An 18279-nucleotide genomic window follows, 5' to 3' on the forward strand; every position below is an offset into this window, starting at 1 on the left:
AGAGAGAGGAACAGGCAGCTTCTCCAAGTGTCCTGTAGATTTTAAAGCCCTCATAATATAAATAAGTTATTTTACTGCAGAAGTATTATTTTTTTCACATACACCTGTGGCCTGTCTGTCTGTCTGTCTTATTTTCTGTCTGTATATCTGTATAACTATTTATCTATCTAGCTATCTAACTATATAGCGCCGCGCATGCGCCGTTTCTTCCACCGGATTTTGAGTTTAAAGCGGCGGCGCGCCTGCGCGTTCCCGCTCCGCTCTCTCTCTCTCCGCGTGCGGCTCTCGGCTCCCTCAGCGCGCACCATGGCTCATGTCGTTGACACCAAACTGTACGACATTCTCGGGGTTTCTCCCAGCGCCTCGGAGAACGAGCTTAAAAAGGTAACACGGGGGTCGCGCGGGGTTATTCTTGGCGGAACCGCGAGACCCGGGCTCAGGGTCGGTTATCCCGCTCAGCTCCCGTCCTTTAAACCGGGAGCAGGAAGAGGGATTAGCCCTGTTAGTTTAGCTGCGATGCTAAGCTAACCTAACGCTGTGGCCTATCGGAGCTAGCGGTTACCAAGTTAGCTAGCCGCTTAGCTTAGCTTAGCTTAGTTTATTTTAGTTTATTTTAGCTAGGTTAAGTGTTTTGAGATTATATCGCTCTGTGGTCGGAAATTTGTGTGTCTGTCTAAATTAGTTTTACTGTAATTGTGATTGACATTCTGTTGTTAACTACGTATAATAATCTCTTGCTCTATATATAGTTATTTATGTCAGAAAAGTGTGAACCCCGGTTCTCTCTCTCTCTTAGCGGGCCACAGCTCACTATCACACCGAGTTTACTTCCCCCAAATCGGTACAAGGTCGAGGGATTACCGGCTATAGCATGCGAACTCTCCCGATTGGCCTAGTAGCATTAGCATCCGCCGGGTTTTTGGCGAAATGTTTTTTTGGTGACTTATTTTGCGTTTTTATTTTAATTCATTCATAGTGTAGTTTTCTTAAACGTGTTTTCAGTACAGTTAATATATACTAAATATATGTAGAAGGATTTAGTTGGCGTTTTATTTGGCTAAACCCATGTTTGTAAGTGTTTTTCTCAACTGTTGTGAAACACTTGTGAACTTGTTCGACGAAAGACGAGCCAAACAACCATTTCCACCCATTTCTAACTTTAATTTGAGATTAAATATTATCATACTGAATTAATATATATTTAATGTATGTTTTCATATGTTTATTCATTTATCTTTCATCTAGGCAAGTTAGGTTAACCAAGTAATGCTGAGTAACATTAGTCCTAAATATGTTAGCTGCTGCTAGCCGGTGTTCCGTCGAGTTTTTCTACCTAGCGATATGTGCTCCTTACTGCTACTGCGCATGCGCTGAACAGATTAGTTTACTATTTTTGCATGTCATTTTATGATGGCGTTGTGTTTTTACGTCATAATTCTGTTTTTCCATCTTAAGTTCACTGCCAGTATTATGCTTGTGTTACCGAAAAAGTGTAAATGGTAATTAATAGTACAAAGAAAACTACACAGTATATTATAAATATAGAGTAGTGTTTCTAATCACCGCTTTAAGCTTAACTTTACCCTAATCGTTATTTTTTAGGCTGTTCAAATAACCTACATTCACTTCACCAGGAGCGTGTTCTAATATGGTGCTTTTTAAGTGTTTTTGCTTTTTAAATATAAAAAAAAACACCAGGGTGGCACGATTTGACAGAGTAGCAGAATATGACAGAACACCGGATTAGCTGGACTGTTAGCTAACCTAGCTTTGCAGGACTAGGCCAGGATGTGTGTTTATGACTCTAATTTTCCCCTCGTCTGACGTTTTATAGCCTCTGTCCTTTTGAGGTCAGAGATGAAAGGCTGAGTAATTGATTTAGCGTAATAAATGAAAAGTTGTCAGACAACTCAATTTTACAATTTTAGCAGCTTCAGGAAGCCAGTTTACCGGCTAGCATTGAAATAAACGACCTGAGACCTTAAACAACGTGCGAGGTGTTAAGTGTTTAGTTCAGTTTTATTTAGTTGTTTGCAGGCTTAGCTACGATATCTGTCTAACTATCGACTTTTCTGTGTTTATACCTGTCTGTCTAACTGTCTGTTTGCCTGAGTTGGATGGACAGGTAGACATGGACGCAGCTTTAAAAAAAAAAATCTCTATTCTGAAGATATTGTCTCATTTAAAAAGATGTCCACAGTAGTACAGATCCAATCCAAGTTATTTTTTATACGAGCTGACATGTTTTTACATGTTTTACCAGACCTCCTCAGGTCTGCGCACCTGTGATTGTCACACTGTTGCTAAGTCTCTGCCTAAACACAACGTAACAATTATAAAATAATAAATTTAAAATGATAACCTATGCAATGGCTATACATCTTAAGCTACACAGCTTAATCAAATGTATTTGTTGCATTAATACATGTAATCAATAACATCAAAATAATAAAAATAAAAGTGTAATTTTTTAAAAAAAGTATAGGATATTATTTTTTTCCAGGCTGGAGTTAAACGTACTGTGACTACAGTACCCATTAAGTAGTTTATTAAATAATTTGTAGCCTCAGATCCCTTCCAGAGATCACGTACATAAATTTTTTAACATAAACATTTAGTAATGTCTTTAGACTTAGACATTTCTTTGTATGGATGTACTTAGTATAAAATAACTTGCAACAGTAAAGAAATTTCTCCAAAGAGATGGCTGATAAATGGTGATTTTGTAAGAAGAACAATTTAAATATTGGCTCATAATTTAGACCTTTGTAAGTTATTGGTATACTTTTATAATTGGCTCTTTATTTAAAACTCTTTTGACAAAAGTCATAAATTACTTGTTTTGTGCCTCTGATCATTTCAGGCTTACCGGAAACTAGCAAAAGAATATCACCCTGACAAGAACCCAAATGCAGGAGACAAGGTAAGGAACACGCTTTGCAAGACTTAACCGTGCTGTTTCCCAGTCTTTCTAAAAGTTTTTTTTTTAGGTCCCGATTTTATGCATTCCTCTATTTTTGGCCTGCAGATCTTGTTAAGTCTGGAAATAACAAGCGCAGTTCCAAATAAAACTGTCAAAATACTGTTAAGTTACATTTTTTACATCTAAAAATTGGGTGTATTAAAGCGAGTCATTGCGATTTATCTTCCGACTTCACTTGTTCCTTAGAGTTTACACCTCAGTAAGAGTTTTAATCCTGAAATGATTTAACACCGGACCACTGTTATCCAAGCTGGTCATGTGTGGAAAGTAAGTGGTTAGATTAGCACCACACTAAGTATCTTAAACTGTGGTTTTGTTCAGACACACAAGTTTCTTCAGTAATGACAAACACAATTTTTTTCCAGTCAGTTTCAGATCACTTCTGTAAATGAATTAAAATCTGATTAAGACTCTGGACGTAAAATTCAGTGCTGAATTTGGGCTTTAAAGAGTGCTAAAGACAGGTTCAGCTCATCAGGGTGGGGCAGTGCTGGTGTGAAACATGGCAGGAACTGTGCTAGCCAATTACAGATGTAAGAATTGATAAAATTGTATTATTGTGACGCAAATTTATTTATAAGGCAGCTTGAGCGTTACAATTCCTTAATTTTTTTTCACATCACTTTTACTTCCTGGCTGAAGCTGACACATTATTATTTAAAGTGCAACTCAATGGAAAATATGTAATATTAAGATCATAAATGGAAATATTTTTTGTAAATTGTTGTAAACTACCATTTGCTGAAGGTCACAAGTTGCTTATTCAGTTAGGGCTGCACAATATCATTTCAGCATTGCCATCACTATGTGGGAATGCACAATGGTAAAATTGAAGGATATGTAATGTCCTTTAAAGCTAATTTAGTTAAATGTTACAAATGTTTTGCTGTTCGATACGAAAGGAACATTCACTGTTGTCATATCAGAGACAGACTATGTCTTGACTGACACGTTGAGGTTTGTCCACAACTGCTGGTATTAAAATGCAGTTTTCCTGCTTACTTTTGCCACTTTTGAAGCTCCACAGATGATTGACATGGTGATTCACCAACCACAGTAATTTCCTTTAGGGGCTTTTCCCACTACTGCCATATACTGACCCTCCTCCACTTGCGGCATTACCAGCATGCTGATTGTCTCTATGCTAAAAGGCAGGACTGTATCCATAAGCATTAGAAAAACGTTTCAACCATTAGGCAGTAAACTTATAAACTGCTTTTAACAGGTTTTACTGCTCCAGAGAGAATTTTAATCCTATCTGATATATATATATATTTTTTTTACTGTCCCTGGGATGGTGGTACAGTGGGAGGTCATTATTCTAGAGCCCTGGCCAACGGTTTGACAGCTGGTGTAGACAGTACTGTAGGCATGGGGAAGCTGTGGGTGTTACAAAACTCCTCACTAATAAGGCAAAATGTTTCTAAGGGCGTTTTCACACCTGTAGTTCGTTTCTCTGGTCCGAATCAGTTGATGAGTTTGTTTACTTGGAGCGTTTTCTCCCTTTGTTTGGTCTGGTTTCACACAGACAAATGTACATGCACCAAAATGTGCATCAATAAACCATGCAAGCAGGCTGTGTCCTCTGATGAATATACGAATAAAGTGAATATAGCGAGAAGATTCTGTATTTCAGCGCGTTTATCTGTGCTTTAATACTGAACACTGAAACGCTGCAGCGCAGATGTACACATAGTAAACCAAGTCACACGGTTGTGAGCTGTGAACGCAGCACAGACCGCGTCTGCTTGGACACAGCTATTCTTCATAGCTGTGGTAATTAGCGTTAACTGGCTAGGGCGGTTTTTCCCAGCTGGCACACGTTGAACCAGCATAAAGACCCTGCCTTAGCCTTCACTCTATAGACACGCTGATGGTGAATGGAAGGCTGAGGCAACATGAACCTAACAGAGAATGGGCCGTTACTATGTTTCTTTAAGTTTGTTTTGGGTGTTAATTGAGGGCTTTTTTCCCCCTTATAAAGGTGCAGCCATTCCCACAGTCACAATATAAGTGCATTTTGTAAGTGCAAACACAAAGGATGATTTCGCAACAATTAAAATGATTGAGGTCATGTCCTTTTATTGAGCGATAAGTCGATAATGTAGTTATTGTGACAGGCCTATATATGGCTAATAGGGGTGTCACGATCTCGATATTTTATCGAAATCGAATCGAAATGAGGTCACGATCTCGAGTATCGAAGTCAAAAAGAGGATCGACGATCCCTCCCGCGCGCGCTGCGCAAATAGCGCAGCGCGCTACGCAAATGGCGCGGCACCAACACAGCGCATCCTATTCATTTAAATAGAGATAGCCACTGCATGAGCGCAGTCGGCGGGAGTGTGATCACTGTTTTTATCTGTCCAACGGGGGAGGGGGGGCGGGGGTTGGGCGCGCAGGTTTTGTATCTGTATCTAACGGAGGGGTGGGTGCGCGCAGGTGAGAGCGTGTGAACTCGCTGAAATGCGTGTGTCAGTGTGACTTGAGAACACTGACTATAGATCACAGTGAGGTGGATTAAAAATCTTAAACTTATAATTGACTACACCTGTTGCTTTCCATTGAATTAAAAAAACATCTTTCTCTCAGATAAAGTAAACACAAGCGTGTTTCTGACTAAAATAAAAGCTTTTCAGGAGAGATATAAGTTATGTGTAAATATTTATAAGACAATACCCACATCACTTATCTAACCAGCCTGTACTGATTTCTGCCCCCCAATAATGCTTTCAATAACCTCTTGTAACCCCTGGGAGCCAGGGGTTACACTCTAATAGCCTTTAATAGTCTTCAGTAGCCTTTAAAAGACTTACCTGGCGGCCGTGGTGTGTCCACTAAACTCCGTAGTTATAAACATCCTGAGGTTAGCAGCGCGCTAACTGACGTGTTTATAATGTAATCCGAGCAGTGCCTCCGTGTCGGCTGTTCTAACCTGCTGCTGTTAGCTGCTTGGGCTGAAAGATGAACTGTAGTGAGCTGTATTATCCGGTTAGTGGGGTTAAAACCTTTATTTGTTTACAGAAACAGTAAAAACGGACTGGCTGAGCTCTGTAGCCCGTGGCTGGGCTGTACTGAAGTAGTGACTGAGTGAAGAGAGCGGGGCTTGTGCTGCTGCTGCTAGTGGTTGGATGAAGAACTGCAGCTTCATGTAATGAGCAGTTTCACCAGCCATCCACACACAGCTCTGATAAACTGCTTGTTTTAATAGTGCACACTGTTGCTACCAAAAAAAGTCACTAGATGGCATTACCATATATATCTTAATAAATAATAATAATAATATTTATAATATTTATAATAATAATAATAATAAATATATTATTTAAATTTTATGAGGCATAAAATAATAACAAGAAAAAAAAACAAGAAAATCGAGAATCGAATCGAATCGTGACCCTCAAATCGAAAATGAAATCGAATCGAGGATTTAGAGAATCGTGACACCCCTAATGGCTAATATATCAGTTTAAACTGCGCCTTATCAGCAGTTTAGCTCAAATAAATGGACTATATTTAATAGCTGGGTCGGATTGAGATCAGATCACGCTCCAGAGTTTGTTTGGGACCGGACCGGGACCACCTCCTCTAGTTTCGGTTCTTTTAATCCGCACCCCAGTGTGATTACTGTTTTCACACCTGCTCAATCAAACCGCACTAAAATTACAAACAGACCAGAGTTTGTTTTAACCAGACCAAACAGTGTGTCTGAGTGTGTGAAAACGCCCTGAACAGTGTTTAATTTCTTTCAAATGAAGTTTGTCATTTTAGGTACTGTCTCATTTTTAGCACGCACTCAGTTTCAAAACAATTATATTTTTTACATATTTAAAATAGATAAGTATATAACAGGCCTGTGTCAAATCATGAAAGTATCATTTACATCTCCCACAAAGCTTATTTTATGGTCATATAAGTAATTTACCATAAAGGGACCCATTTAAAACATGACTAGGTAGGATTTTTTATCTTTTTAAGTAAAATTACAGCTTGAAACTCACTGCAGCGGTGCATTGAGGTGTAATAGGAGAAATAGCGGTGCTCTCGTGTCTGTGCCGGAGCTCCTCTGAGCTCAAACCAGACTCTGTAAGTTTTCCGAGGCGGCCGCAACCAACGCTCTCGAGAACTGCGACCTGCTTTCCGACCTTTAGTTCTAACAGTTCTACAAGGACTACTGGTTCATTCTTTACAAACTAACATACAGACACTCTGGCAGAAGCTGGAAAGAGACCGAATGTCTGAAAGCCAGAAAACGAGAATGAGAAACTAATCTGCCTGAAACATTTATTACACTCTACAACTGTAGGGGGAGTCCACGGGCACAAAATCTCAATCCTACCTAGTGGAGCTTTAAGACGTAAGCACAGACACATTTCTGAATGGATACGAATTTCAAAATTGAGTTGGGTCAGTTCTGTGAGCTGCTCATTCATGTGTGTTTCATATTGCTGGCACATGACTCTTAAGTATTATAAGATTGTAGGGCACGATGTAACAAATTACACAACAACGATTTCCCAACTGTTAACATTTTGTTCTAGAAATTAGGTCAGAACTAGTTTGTGTAACTAAAACAGTAATTTAAGCAGTTAGTTAAATGGTTGAAACAGACCTGTAGAAGCAAATGATGAATGAACACAAGATTCACTCCCTGTCCTGTGATGCTCAAAAGATGTTTAGTATATGTCACTTAGGGACTTCATAAGTTAGAATGAAGGACAAAGTGCTATTAGTAACTTTTACACAGCTTTTAAAGGGTCTGTGAGACACATCAACATACGTTGTGTGAAGCTAACTCCTTCTTGTACTGTTTTATAATTTTTTTTTTATTCTTACAGTTTAAGGAGATCAGCTTTGCGTACGAAGTTCTATCTAACCCAGAGAAGAAGGAGCTGTATGACCGCTATGGGGAGCAGGGGCTGCGGGAAGGGGGCGGAGGAGGTCCGGGAATGGATGACATCTTCTCCCACATCTTTGGTGGTGGTCTTTTTGGCTTCATGGGCGGTCAGAGTCGCAGCCGGAACGGCGGCAGGCGGAGAGGAGAGGACATGGTTCACCCTCTCAAGTAATTGTCACCTTACCTTCAACTTGCCTTCTTAGAGCTTTGTTATGAAGCATAGGTAAATCATGTCATGAAGAGGCGGTGTGGGAATAGCAGGTTTGATATAGAGATGTCCTTGAGCTGCACTGTTGGCCTACTTTTTAAATTTTTGGTGGAGACCTAATTATTAAAAAAATATTTAAATAAAAGGGGGAATGAGGTGTTATTCATGTCTGTTTTCACTCTCTTTTTTTTTGTAGGGTGTCTCTTGAAGACGTGTACAATGGAAAAACAACCAAATTACAGCTGAGCAAGAATGTTTTGTGTAGCACTTGTAATGGGTAAGTGTGTGTGTGTGTGTGTGTGTAACTGGGAGATATATATATATATATATATATATATATATATTAGGGGTGTCACGATTCTCTAAACCCTCGATTCGATTTCATTTTCGATTTGAGGGTCACGATTCGATTCGATTCTCGATTTTCTTGTTTTTTTTTCTTGTTATTATTTTATGCCTCATAAAATTTAAATAATATATTTATTATTATTATTATTATTATTATAAATATTATAAATATTATTATTATTATTATTTATTAAGATATATATGGTAATGCCATCTAGTGACTTTTTTGGTAGCAACAGTGTGCACTATTAAAACAAGCAGTTTATCAGAGCTGTGTGTGGATGGCTGGTGAAACTGCTCATTACATGAAGCTGCAGTTCTTCATCCAACCACTAGTCGGAGCTGCAGCAGCAGCACAAGCCCCGCTCTCTTCACTCAGTCACTACTTCAGTACAGCCCAGCCACGGGCTACAGAGCCCAGCCAGTCCGTTTTTACTGTTTCTGTAAACAAATAAAGGTTTTAACCCCACTAACCGGATAATACAGCTCACTACAGTTCATCTTTCAGCCCAAGCAGCTAACAGCAGCAGGTTAGAACAGCCGATACGGAGTCACTGCTGGGATTGCATTATAAACAGGTCAGTTAGCGTGCTGCTAACCTCAGGATGTTTATAACTATGGAGTTTAGTGGACACACCACGGCCGCCAGGTAAGTCTTTTAAAGGCTACTGAAGACTATTAAAGGCTATTAGAGGTTATTGAAAGCATTATTGGGGGGCAGAAATCAGTACAGGCTGGTTAGATAAGTGATGTTTATTAACGTCATTAAAACAGATTTTGTCAGGTATTGTCTCATAAATATTTACACATAACTTATATCTCTCCTGAAAAGCTTTTATTTTAGTCAGAAACACGCTTGTGTTTACTTTATCTGAGAGAAAGATGTTTTTTTAATTCAATGGAAAGCAACAGGTGTAGTCAATTATAAGTTTAAGATTTTTAATCCACCTCACTGTGATCTATAGTCAGTGTTCTCAAGTCACACTGACACACGCATTTCAGCGAGTTCACACGCTCTCACCTGCGCGCACCCACCCCTCCGTTAGATACAGATACAAAACCTGCGCGCCCCTCCCCCGCTCCCCCTCCCCCCCCTCCCCCGCTCCCCCGCTCCCCCGTTGGACAGATAAAAACAGTGATCACACTCCCGCCGACTGCGCTCATGCAGCGGCTCTCTATTTAATTGAATAGGATGCGCTGTGTTGGTGCCGCGCCATTTGCGTAGCGCGCTGCGCTATTTGCGTAGCGCGCGCGGGAGGGATCGTCGATCCTCTTTTTGACTTCGATACTCGAGATCGTGACCTCATTTCGATTCGATTTCGATAAAATATCGAGATCGTGACACCCCTAATATATATATATATATATATATATATATATATATATATATATATATATATATATATATATATATATGGAAGATAATACAAAATGTAAAACGGCATGATCACACAGCAGATAAAAAAGTTGAAATTGTTTGGACAAATGTTTAATATGGGTCACGTTAAAAAAAGAAATGTTATAATAATGATGCATTGGAAGTGTTTGTGTTTTACAAATCTCTGCCCTGCTTCGTGGGATGTTAGTCAGTATTGATTTCATATGGTTTAATGTTCATAATAATAATGCAGGCTTGTCCTCTGTTCTTGTCTTTGCAGCCAGGGTGGAAAAAGTGGTGCAGTCCAGAAGTGTACGACCTGTAGGGGGCGTGGTATGCGCATCATGATCAGACAGCTGGCTCCTGGCATGGTCCAACAGATGCAGTCGGTCTGCACTGACTGCAACGGTGAAGGTATGCTGAGCCAATGAGCTCATATAGTACAAGTTGTGGTCTAAACTTTACTGTTTTTGTGGCACAGTTTAGGTCTCCAAGATATTTTTATAGGATCATAATATTTATGTAAAATGTTTTGTGTTGTGTAGGGATGTCCTTGTCATGTTTTTGTGCCTCAAAGGTATTTGATTCTGAGTGTTCGTATCAAACTAGTATTGTGTATGTAATTCTGTATGTGTAATTCAAGTAACCTACCACTGATGCTTTAAATATGGGTAAAATTCAGTGTTAAGTGTTAAATTGCCTAAATTAGTTCATACATATATTACTGGTGTTTGAGAGAGAGAAAGCAGGAGTCTTCAGCACAGTGACTGTGTGTGAACAGGTTGGAGGAAATTGAAGTGTGGATGAAAGTAGTAGATGGCTCAATAGGTAGCTAGCTTGCTGGAAAGCATATTTGCTAGGATACTAAATAACAGACAATAAAAACACACAGCTGCTTCCCTAGCCTGCCAGCCACCAACTCACGGCTTAACTCGCGCTCCCAATTTACGATCATGTGATAGGACTGAGGACATCCCTAGTTTTTTTTTTTTTTGGGTTAGCTTCTCCTAATTGACCACCACAAGATCTGACGTCAATGTACTGTACAGGGCTTGTATTCCCAAAAGCATTTTTGCCCAAATATGCCTTTTTTTAATTCTCACAGAATACTCTCTCTACCAATTAAGAAGATCTTAATGCTAAGATGCCTGTATACACATTGATATGATATGTTAAAATTATCTACCTAGGTGAGGTGATCAGTGAGAAAGACCGCTGTAAAAAGTGTGAGGGGAAGAAGGTGGTGAAGGAGGTGAAGATTCTGGAGGTGCACGTGGACAAAGGCATGAAGCACGGACAGAAAATCACCTTCGGAGGAGAGGCAGACCAAGCACCAGGAACAGAGCCTGGAGATATCGTCCTAGTCCTGCAAGAGAAGGAGCATGAGGTGCGTGTTTATTTCACTGGCAGTTTTTACATTTATTTTTAATGCATATATTACTTTTGTATAAGGATTTTTTTCATTGACACATCACTTGCAATAAAAAAAAAAAAACGTGAGCAAATTTAAATGTAGATTATTCAATTGGTCAACATGTTGTTTTAAAACCAATAGTCCGCTTGGTAAGTGCAACACTAGATACGTGCTTATGTGGAATTAGCACAGATTGCAGTTACAGCGTGTCATGAGCATGCTGTGGTGCAGCAATCATTAGACCTCCCATTCTTATCCTTGGCCTTCTGCTAAACAACAGTTCAGACATGATCACTATGGCTACGTTCACATTACTAGGCCGCGGTGACTCAAATCTGATTTTGTGCTCAATGTGGCTCAGATCTGATTTTTTTTCATGGCTGTGTGAATGTGCCAAATCAGTTTTTTTTTTTTTCGAGTCAGATTTGAGTCACTTTTTTGTGTGGTCATAAATCGAATGCATATCTGATCCATGGACATGCGACATGAATGTGAACGGTCAAATCGGAGTTAATGCGTCTTTTTATGCATTAGCATTAGCGCTACGTGCTTCTCTCTCATACCCACACATCTCTTGGTGCACCTATAGCTGCAAAAACAGCAAAAGCAAACCACCTGTCTTTTTTTTTTTTTTTTTTCTCCCCCTCGACCTGAGCTTGTGCTTCATACCAGCTGTTTACTCTCCAATTCAGCAAAAGATGCTCCACATATGAGCGGCTAATGCATTAATTTCCGTTTATAAAGATACAAGTTTCTCCAATATGAGAATTTTTTGATGTTTAGATGTGCACATGTGAGGCTTTTCAGGGACAGATTCGTTCACAGTGCACACAGATACAGATCACTTACATTTGTGAATGTAAACCGTCAAGATCTAGTTTGAGCAGTGGGACTTGTAATGTGAACGTAGCATAAGAAGTATCAAAATGTCAAATAAAAAAAGCAGAGAGTTTCTAAATTTAGACTTCATGTGCACAACAACAGAAAAGGACAAAGTAGATGGTTGTGCTGAAGGTGATTTTAAATGGCAAATAAAATATTCCTGGTGGCTGTGTGAAGTTATTCGCTGGGTTAAGTTAGCAGTGAGTTGCAAAAGGACTGGAAACCCTGTTTTAATGTGTTATACCAAGATTTTGGTTTCTCTGCACTGATTGCTCTAGGACAGGGGTGTCCAAACTTTTTTTTTAAGGGGCCAGAAGGAGAAATATATTTGAAGCCACACTCCGTAATGAAACAAATAATGAAATATTTAATATAAATATATAAATAATTAATACATTTTCCTGATTTTCATTTAAACACTATTTTACTTGACTTACTATCTTTATCTTTGACAGTGTTGTGTAAGATTTTTTTAAATTGATGTTTAATTTCATGATGTGTCTTAATATTAAACTCCTTAATTAACTTTTTGGCCTGTTTTTCTGCGCTAGAAATGCGCACACTCTCTGCTTTTAGACTCCTTGGCTCGTTTCTGACACCTAGCGTTCAAACTTTGAATCTCACATTATAAAAACCTGCTTAACAGCGGGCCAAATTTCATTATATTTCTAAAATACCTCGCGGGCCGCTCCAAAAAAGGAAACGGGCCACAAATTGCCCGTGGGCAGTAGTATGGACACCCCTGCTCTAGGATCTTCACTGAGTAGAAGGGTCAGACCAAATCTAATCAGTCATGTTTTTATGGTCATTTGTGGTCTCTAGGACATTACAGTTAACAGACATTTATTGTAGAGCCAGTAGCACTGAGGAGAGTTCTCTGAAGGTACATTTTTAAGTTAATTAAGTTTTAGTTAGGGTCTGCAGTGAAACCTATATAAAACTATCCCCCACACACTGTTTCACAGCATCCTATTCTTTACTTTAAACCAGCACTAAACAGCGAGTTTGGAACCGAGGTCTGTCCTGAATATCATTATATCAAGTTACTAAAAATTGTGATTTTTACACCAGAACTAATCAGAAGCACATCTTATCTAAACTGTGGGGCTGTTATTTATACAAACACAATGCTGAGTAGCATTCGATCCTATCCAATCTTTTAAGACACTGATCAGATTGAGCGGAGGATATAACCTGATTGGGACATCCTTACTGACAAGTATGACTGGCTGGAGCTTTTTTGCAGCATTGTGTGTGGTGTGTTGATTTGGAAGCACTGAGCATGTGCCTTAGGGATGAGCCGAGACTGTCATGGTTGATTTTAATCCAAATTAGTTTTGCTTCTCGATCTCTCGCTTCCAAAATAAAGATAGTCAAATAGATGTTTCTAGACCTTCATTTCGAATGACTTCTGAATTATTAACATGGGGAACACTAAAGCCCTAAACAGCCTGATTAACTGAAAAGAAAATAGTTTTCTTAGTAAAATGGATTAAAGAAAATTATAAAGAATGATGCTGCACCAGCAATTGCTGGAGAACTTGCAGAGAAATGCATGTTGCATGTGCATGTAATTGGGATGCAGCTACAGTTATTCTTAATTCTGACATTAATTGCAGTAATCATACTTTAAGAATTTAAGAGTGGATATTTTAAATGCAAATATTTTTATTTTTACTTTATTATAATATCTTGTGTAAGTTTAAATGCTTTTTAAGTTGAAATACTGTTTTGCTGAGTAAATAAATATAAGGGAGTAGAGATTTAATTCATATTTTGGCATAAATAGTTTCTGCTGCGTTTTACTGAGTAAATACATTTAAGGGAAATATTTAATTCATGTTTTAGCATAAAGTTTCTGCCTTCTGAACTTATCAGTAGTAAAGCCATGTTTACATTGTTAAATAAAACTAATGCTAATATCAAATTAAATATAAATCAAGCTCTGTAAAAAGTGTTAATTATGGGAGGAAGCTGGCACATTCTGGTAAAATAATTTTTGTGTTTTAAAGAAGAACCTGATAAGTATCTATATTATTTGTGTACTTTAATTAATGCATTAATGGTTTTTTTTTTTTTTTTTTTTTTTTGAGCCGTTTAATTAAGGGCAAAAACTGAGAGATCCAAATTTTCTTCACTTGTAAAATGATCCTAAAACGCAACATTATCCTGATATTGGTAGCCTCTGATGTAGCTACAGAAGTCCCAAATCTGCTTGAGAATGGAAACATTTCCCCGTCCATGTTACTAAACTCTAAGCTTTTGTGTGCTGCTGTCACAGCCAGACTAACAAGCTTCTGAAGCCCCCTTCAAAATAGCCCACAGGTGTTTGTGTGGAAAACTGAAGGGGCAGGGGGTCGTCACAAACACCACACGGATTAGTTCGGCCCTCTGGTGGACTATAAACAAAAGTATAAAAAAATGCAATAAGGTTTTCCTGTTTAAGTTCAGTTTTATTTAATATTTAAAAATTATCGTTTTTGCAGTTTGTACATGAGCAGTAATTACATTACAGGAAGTGCAGTGTCAAATTGATTTAATTGCTGCTGTATATTAAAGGAAAATTCACACATTTACCATAAAATTCTAGCAGAGGTTAGTTAATTTTTATATTTTACATCTTTTATTCACTGAGGTTTTTTACATATAGGGTAGAATTACTCCTTATTTGTAGATTTAAAAATATATAACCATTAATCGAGTACTAGAAATGGGTCAAAGTACTGAAAAAACAAATAACACAAAAATTAAAACCCAACCCAATTAAACAAAAAAAAAAGTTCTTAGCAAGTGCCAAATATCAACTCCATCCACAAAATTCACATGTACATTAGATATAAGTTAAAAGTCTGCGTCTGTATCTGGAATTGCAGGTAGATGTAGCTGTTTTACATAAGAAAAAAAAGAAAAAGGTCCACACTGCCCAAAATCTTCTGTAATTTTTTTATTATAATTATTTTCTGAATGGGAGTACAGGGAATTTCCGTCTAAACTAAATTAATCTTCTTGCCAACAAAGTGAAGTAAATCACATCAGTGTTAGTCAGCTGTATAATGTAGAAAATGTTTATTTTTTAAAAAATTCTGGTTTTCTGTAGAAAAGCTAAAAACACCTTTTTCTTTCACAGACATACAAAAGAGACGGCCACGACTTGCACATGACCCATAAGATTGGCCTCGTCGAAGCACTTTGTGGATTTCAGTTCACTCTGAAACATTTGGATGGCAGACAGATTGTGGTGAAGTATCCAGCTGGAAAAGTCATCGAGCCAGGTGGGTCCTCTTCTGATCTCTGTAGGTTTCTCTGGTGTTCGGCTCTGTGGATGTGGAGGGTTAAGAGTTTTGTGCTTTGCAGGTTCCGTCAAGGTTGTGAGAGGGGAGGGCATGCCGCAGTACCGTAACCCCTTCGAGAAGGGAGACCTGTTCATCAAGTTTGACGTTCAGTTTCCCGACAACAACTGGATTAGCCCAGAAAAACTAGCAGTAAGTGCTACAGTGGTATTTTCACTTTTGCTCTACACGTGCAGCAGCTTTCCTGCCTTACGATGGAAGGGTACGTCAATGTATAAAATCAGTCCAGAATTCCCTCATGTACTATATCTGCCGATATACACATTTTACCAAGAGACTGGACACTCCAGTAGAACATTTAAAATTAATTGATTTAAGCTAATTATAATTATAATTATTTGTTTTTATTAGTTTTAAAGAAGCATGGCCTGTGTCTGCCAATTGTAATAGTGTGGCCAGTGTCAGTTGGTTCTTTTCTGGTATACAATAAAAAGGTCTGCTAATATCAGTTTGAAATATTGGCCATATCGACCAATGAAATAATAATAAAAAAAAAAACTGCCTGCTACTACAGATATGATTGTGAGTTCATTGTGCGTCCCTATTAATTTGTGTTTTGGATGATACTGTGAAATACAGTGAGGGTACAGTTCTTTTAATTGATCTGTAATTAAGACAAACTTAATATTTTTGCCTAAATGTCTTAAATCAATCTCCTAAAGGTTTTTGGGGTTCTTTACATGCATTAATTTCATGTTTAAATTAAGACAGCTTCCACAATGACATAATGGCTAGTTTCTGAGTGGTCTTATTCTGGAATTGAAATATTTTCATACCTGCAGATACCCTGGAAATAATGACTGTCTGACAATTAATTCTGGGGAACGTGATTTAGATAATAATGTTAAGAAGTTTTTATGCCTGAGGTCTGTTCTCGGTAGATAGTAGTGGATGACCATGTCCAGAATGCCGGGCTTGTGATGCCAGATTGGCATTATTTGTATTATAAGTGCTGTCAATTTTTTTTTTTTTTTTTTTTTTTACAGGTTATACCAAACAAGCATGTGATGTGAGTCACTGAACACTTTTACTCATCCTTTCTCTGTAGGAACTGGAGGATTTGCTGCCCATGCGTTCAGATCCTCCCGTCGTCACCGGTGAGACAGAGGAAGTCGACCTGCAAGACTTCGATATGAGCCAGAGCTCCTCTGGCGGCCACCGCCGCGAAGCCTACAACGACAGCTCCGACGAAGAGGGCGGCCATCATGGCCCTGGGGTGCAGTGTGCCCACCAGTAAGCCCCGAACCATAACCATACCAACCTGTCTGGCTCCAGCAAGGGAGCCGAAAATGTTCTAGTTGCACAACATCACAAACAAGGTGTTGGTTTTTCTTCTGATCTGATTGGGGTCTGCCTTAAACAGTGAGAAATTACGTGACCTATGATCAGCTGCCTTCCCCGTAGTACACGCACATGCATAATGAGCCCGTCTGTACTCCCCATCCATCCTCCCCAGCAACTCTCCCAGTTAGGCTCCACCCACAGGCAACCCCACATCAGATGGGGAGGAAAAAAAAGGTAATTTCTCTTTTACTTGGTGTGTAACTTTGGCATTTGTTTTTTTGTTGTCATAGTATTTAGAGTTTAATTTAAAACTAACCACATCACGCAGTTTTGGCCTTGGACTTGAGCCCTTTTTATTTGAGAAGAGCAAGTTTGTAAAGAAAGCGAGAGTAAAAGAGAGAGGTCCTTTGAATAAATAAAAGAAGAAAAAACACCTTTGGGACATTTACATTTTTAGGTTTGTATGTATCTGTGCTTGATTTTTACCACTTTTTTTTTTTTTTTTCTTCTTTGTAGGTTTTTACTTTGTTTTCCTTTCTATTATATTTTAAGAAATTTGAGCGAGAGACTACAACATTGTGTGTAAAATTAAAGTGATTGTCATTTAAGCTTTATCAGCTGCTGTCACACGCCAAGTGTGATGTATTATTATAAACTAGTTGAAACAAATCAAATGCCTGTATCTGTTTTCAGCCGAGGTGCATGTTGAGCGCTTTGTCCCTGCATTGATAAAACATCCAAATTGGAACTGTGTTTAAGTCCTAATGGGAACGAGCGAGGGGGGAGGGGGGGGCAAAAAGAGAGAAAGAGGCTGTAGGCGTATAACTTCTGTGAAAAGTTTATGAAGTTGTTAAATAAAACATTCAGTATCTATACAAGAGCAAGTTTAACTTTTGTTTTATCACCTCAATCATCTCACTTACTTATGACTTTGGCAGTTTCCCAGATGGGGATTAAACCTAGAACAGTAGAAGACCACACAAACAGCCACACACCGGTCAGTCGAGATAAAAAAAAAAAAAAGGACCCAGCCTGCCTTGTGTGAGCAGTCCAGGACGGTGTTTGTGAACGTTTGTTGGAACTATGGTTTTGGGAAAGACCTGTGTGACTTAACAATAGACTGAACTAAAGGTGGGCGATATGGCCCTAAAATAATATCACGATGTTTCATGATATTTTTGCGATAACGCTATTCCTGGCGATATGACAAAACATTTAAATAAAACACAAATACACTACTGCAACACAATAACAATTCAATTTTAATATTGCATACAATATAATATGGCACACCCTAACTAACTAATTCTAACCTCATCTCCTTCTTCCTCTTCTCTACTCCTCTATCCCATTATTTCCCTCTGACCTCCTTAAGGCCCTATCTGTAGATGCTTTATTTTTAACTTCTATTATTTTTGTACTTAACCTCTTCTATTATTTGCACTTCAATATTCTAAGTCGCTTTGGACAAAAGCGTCTGCCAAATGTAATGTAATGTAATGTAATGTAATGTAACACCCCTAACTGAAATATAT

The 18279-nt window shown here is 38.5% G+C and overlaps 1 protein-coding gene across 1 annotated transcript; it reads left to right on the plus strand.

Moving 5' to 3' along the window:
* Positions 1-228: 228 nt before the first annotated feature.
* On the plus strand, positions 229-17624 carry dnaja2a (DnaJ heat shock protein family (Hsp40) member A2a). Its single transcript, XM_007230388.4, has 9 exons — positions 229-384; positions 2864-2923; positions 7822-8048; positions 8285-8365; positions 10095-10228; positions 11005-11201; positions 15238-15382; positions 15465-15592; positions 16509-17624. The coding sequence occupies exons 1-9, from the start codon at positions 307-309 to the stop codon at positions 16695-16697; spliced, it is 1239 nt and encodes a 412-aa protein (XP_007230450.1). The 5' UTR covers positions 229-306; the 3' UTR covers positions 16698-17624.
* The last annotated feature ends 655 nt before the right edge of the window (positions 17625-18279 follow it).

This window comes from Astyanax mexicanus, chromosome 23, assembly GCF_023375975.1.
Source record: "Astyanax mexicanus isolate ESR-SI-001 chromosome 23, AstMex3_surface, whole genome shotgun sequence".
Taxonomy (NCBI): domain Eukaryota; kingdom Metazoa; phylum Chordata; class Actinopteri; order Characiformes; family Acestrorhamphidae; genus Astyanax; species Astyanax mexicanus.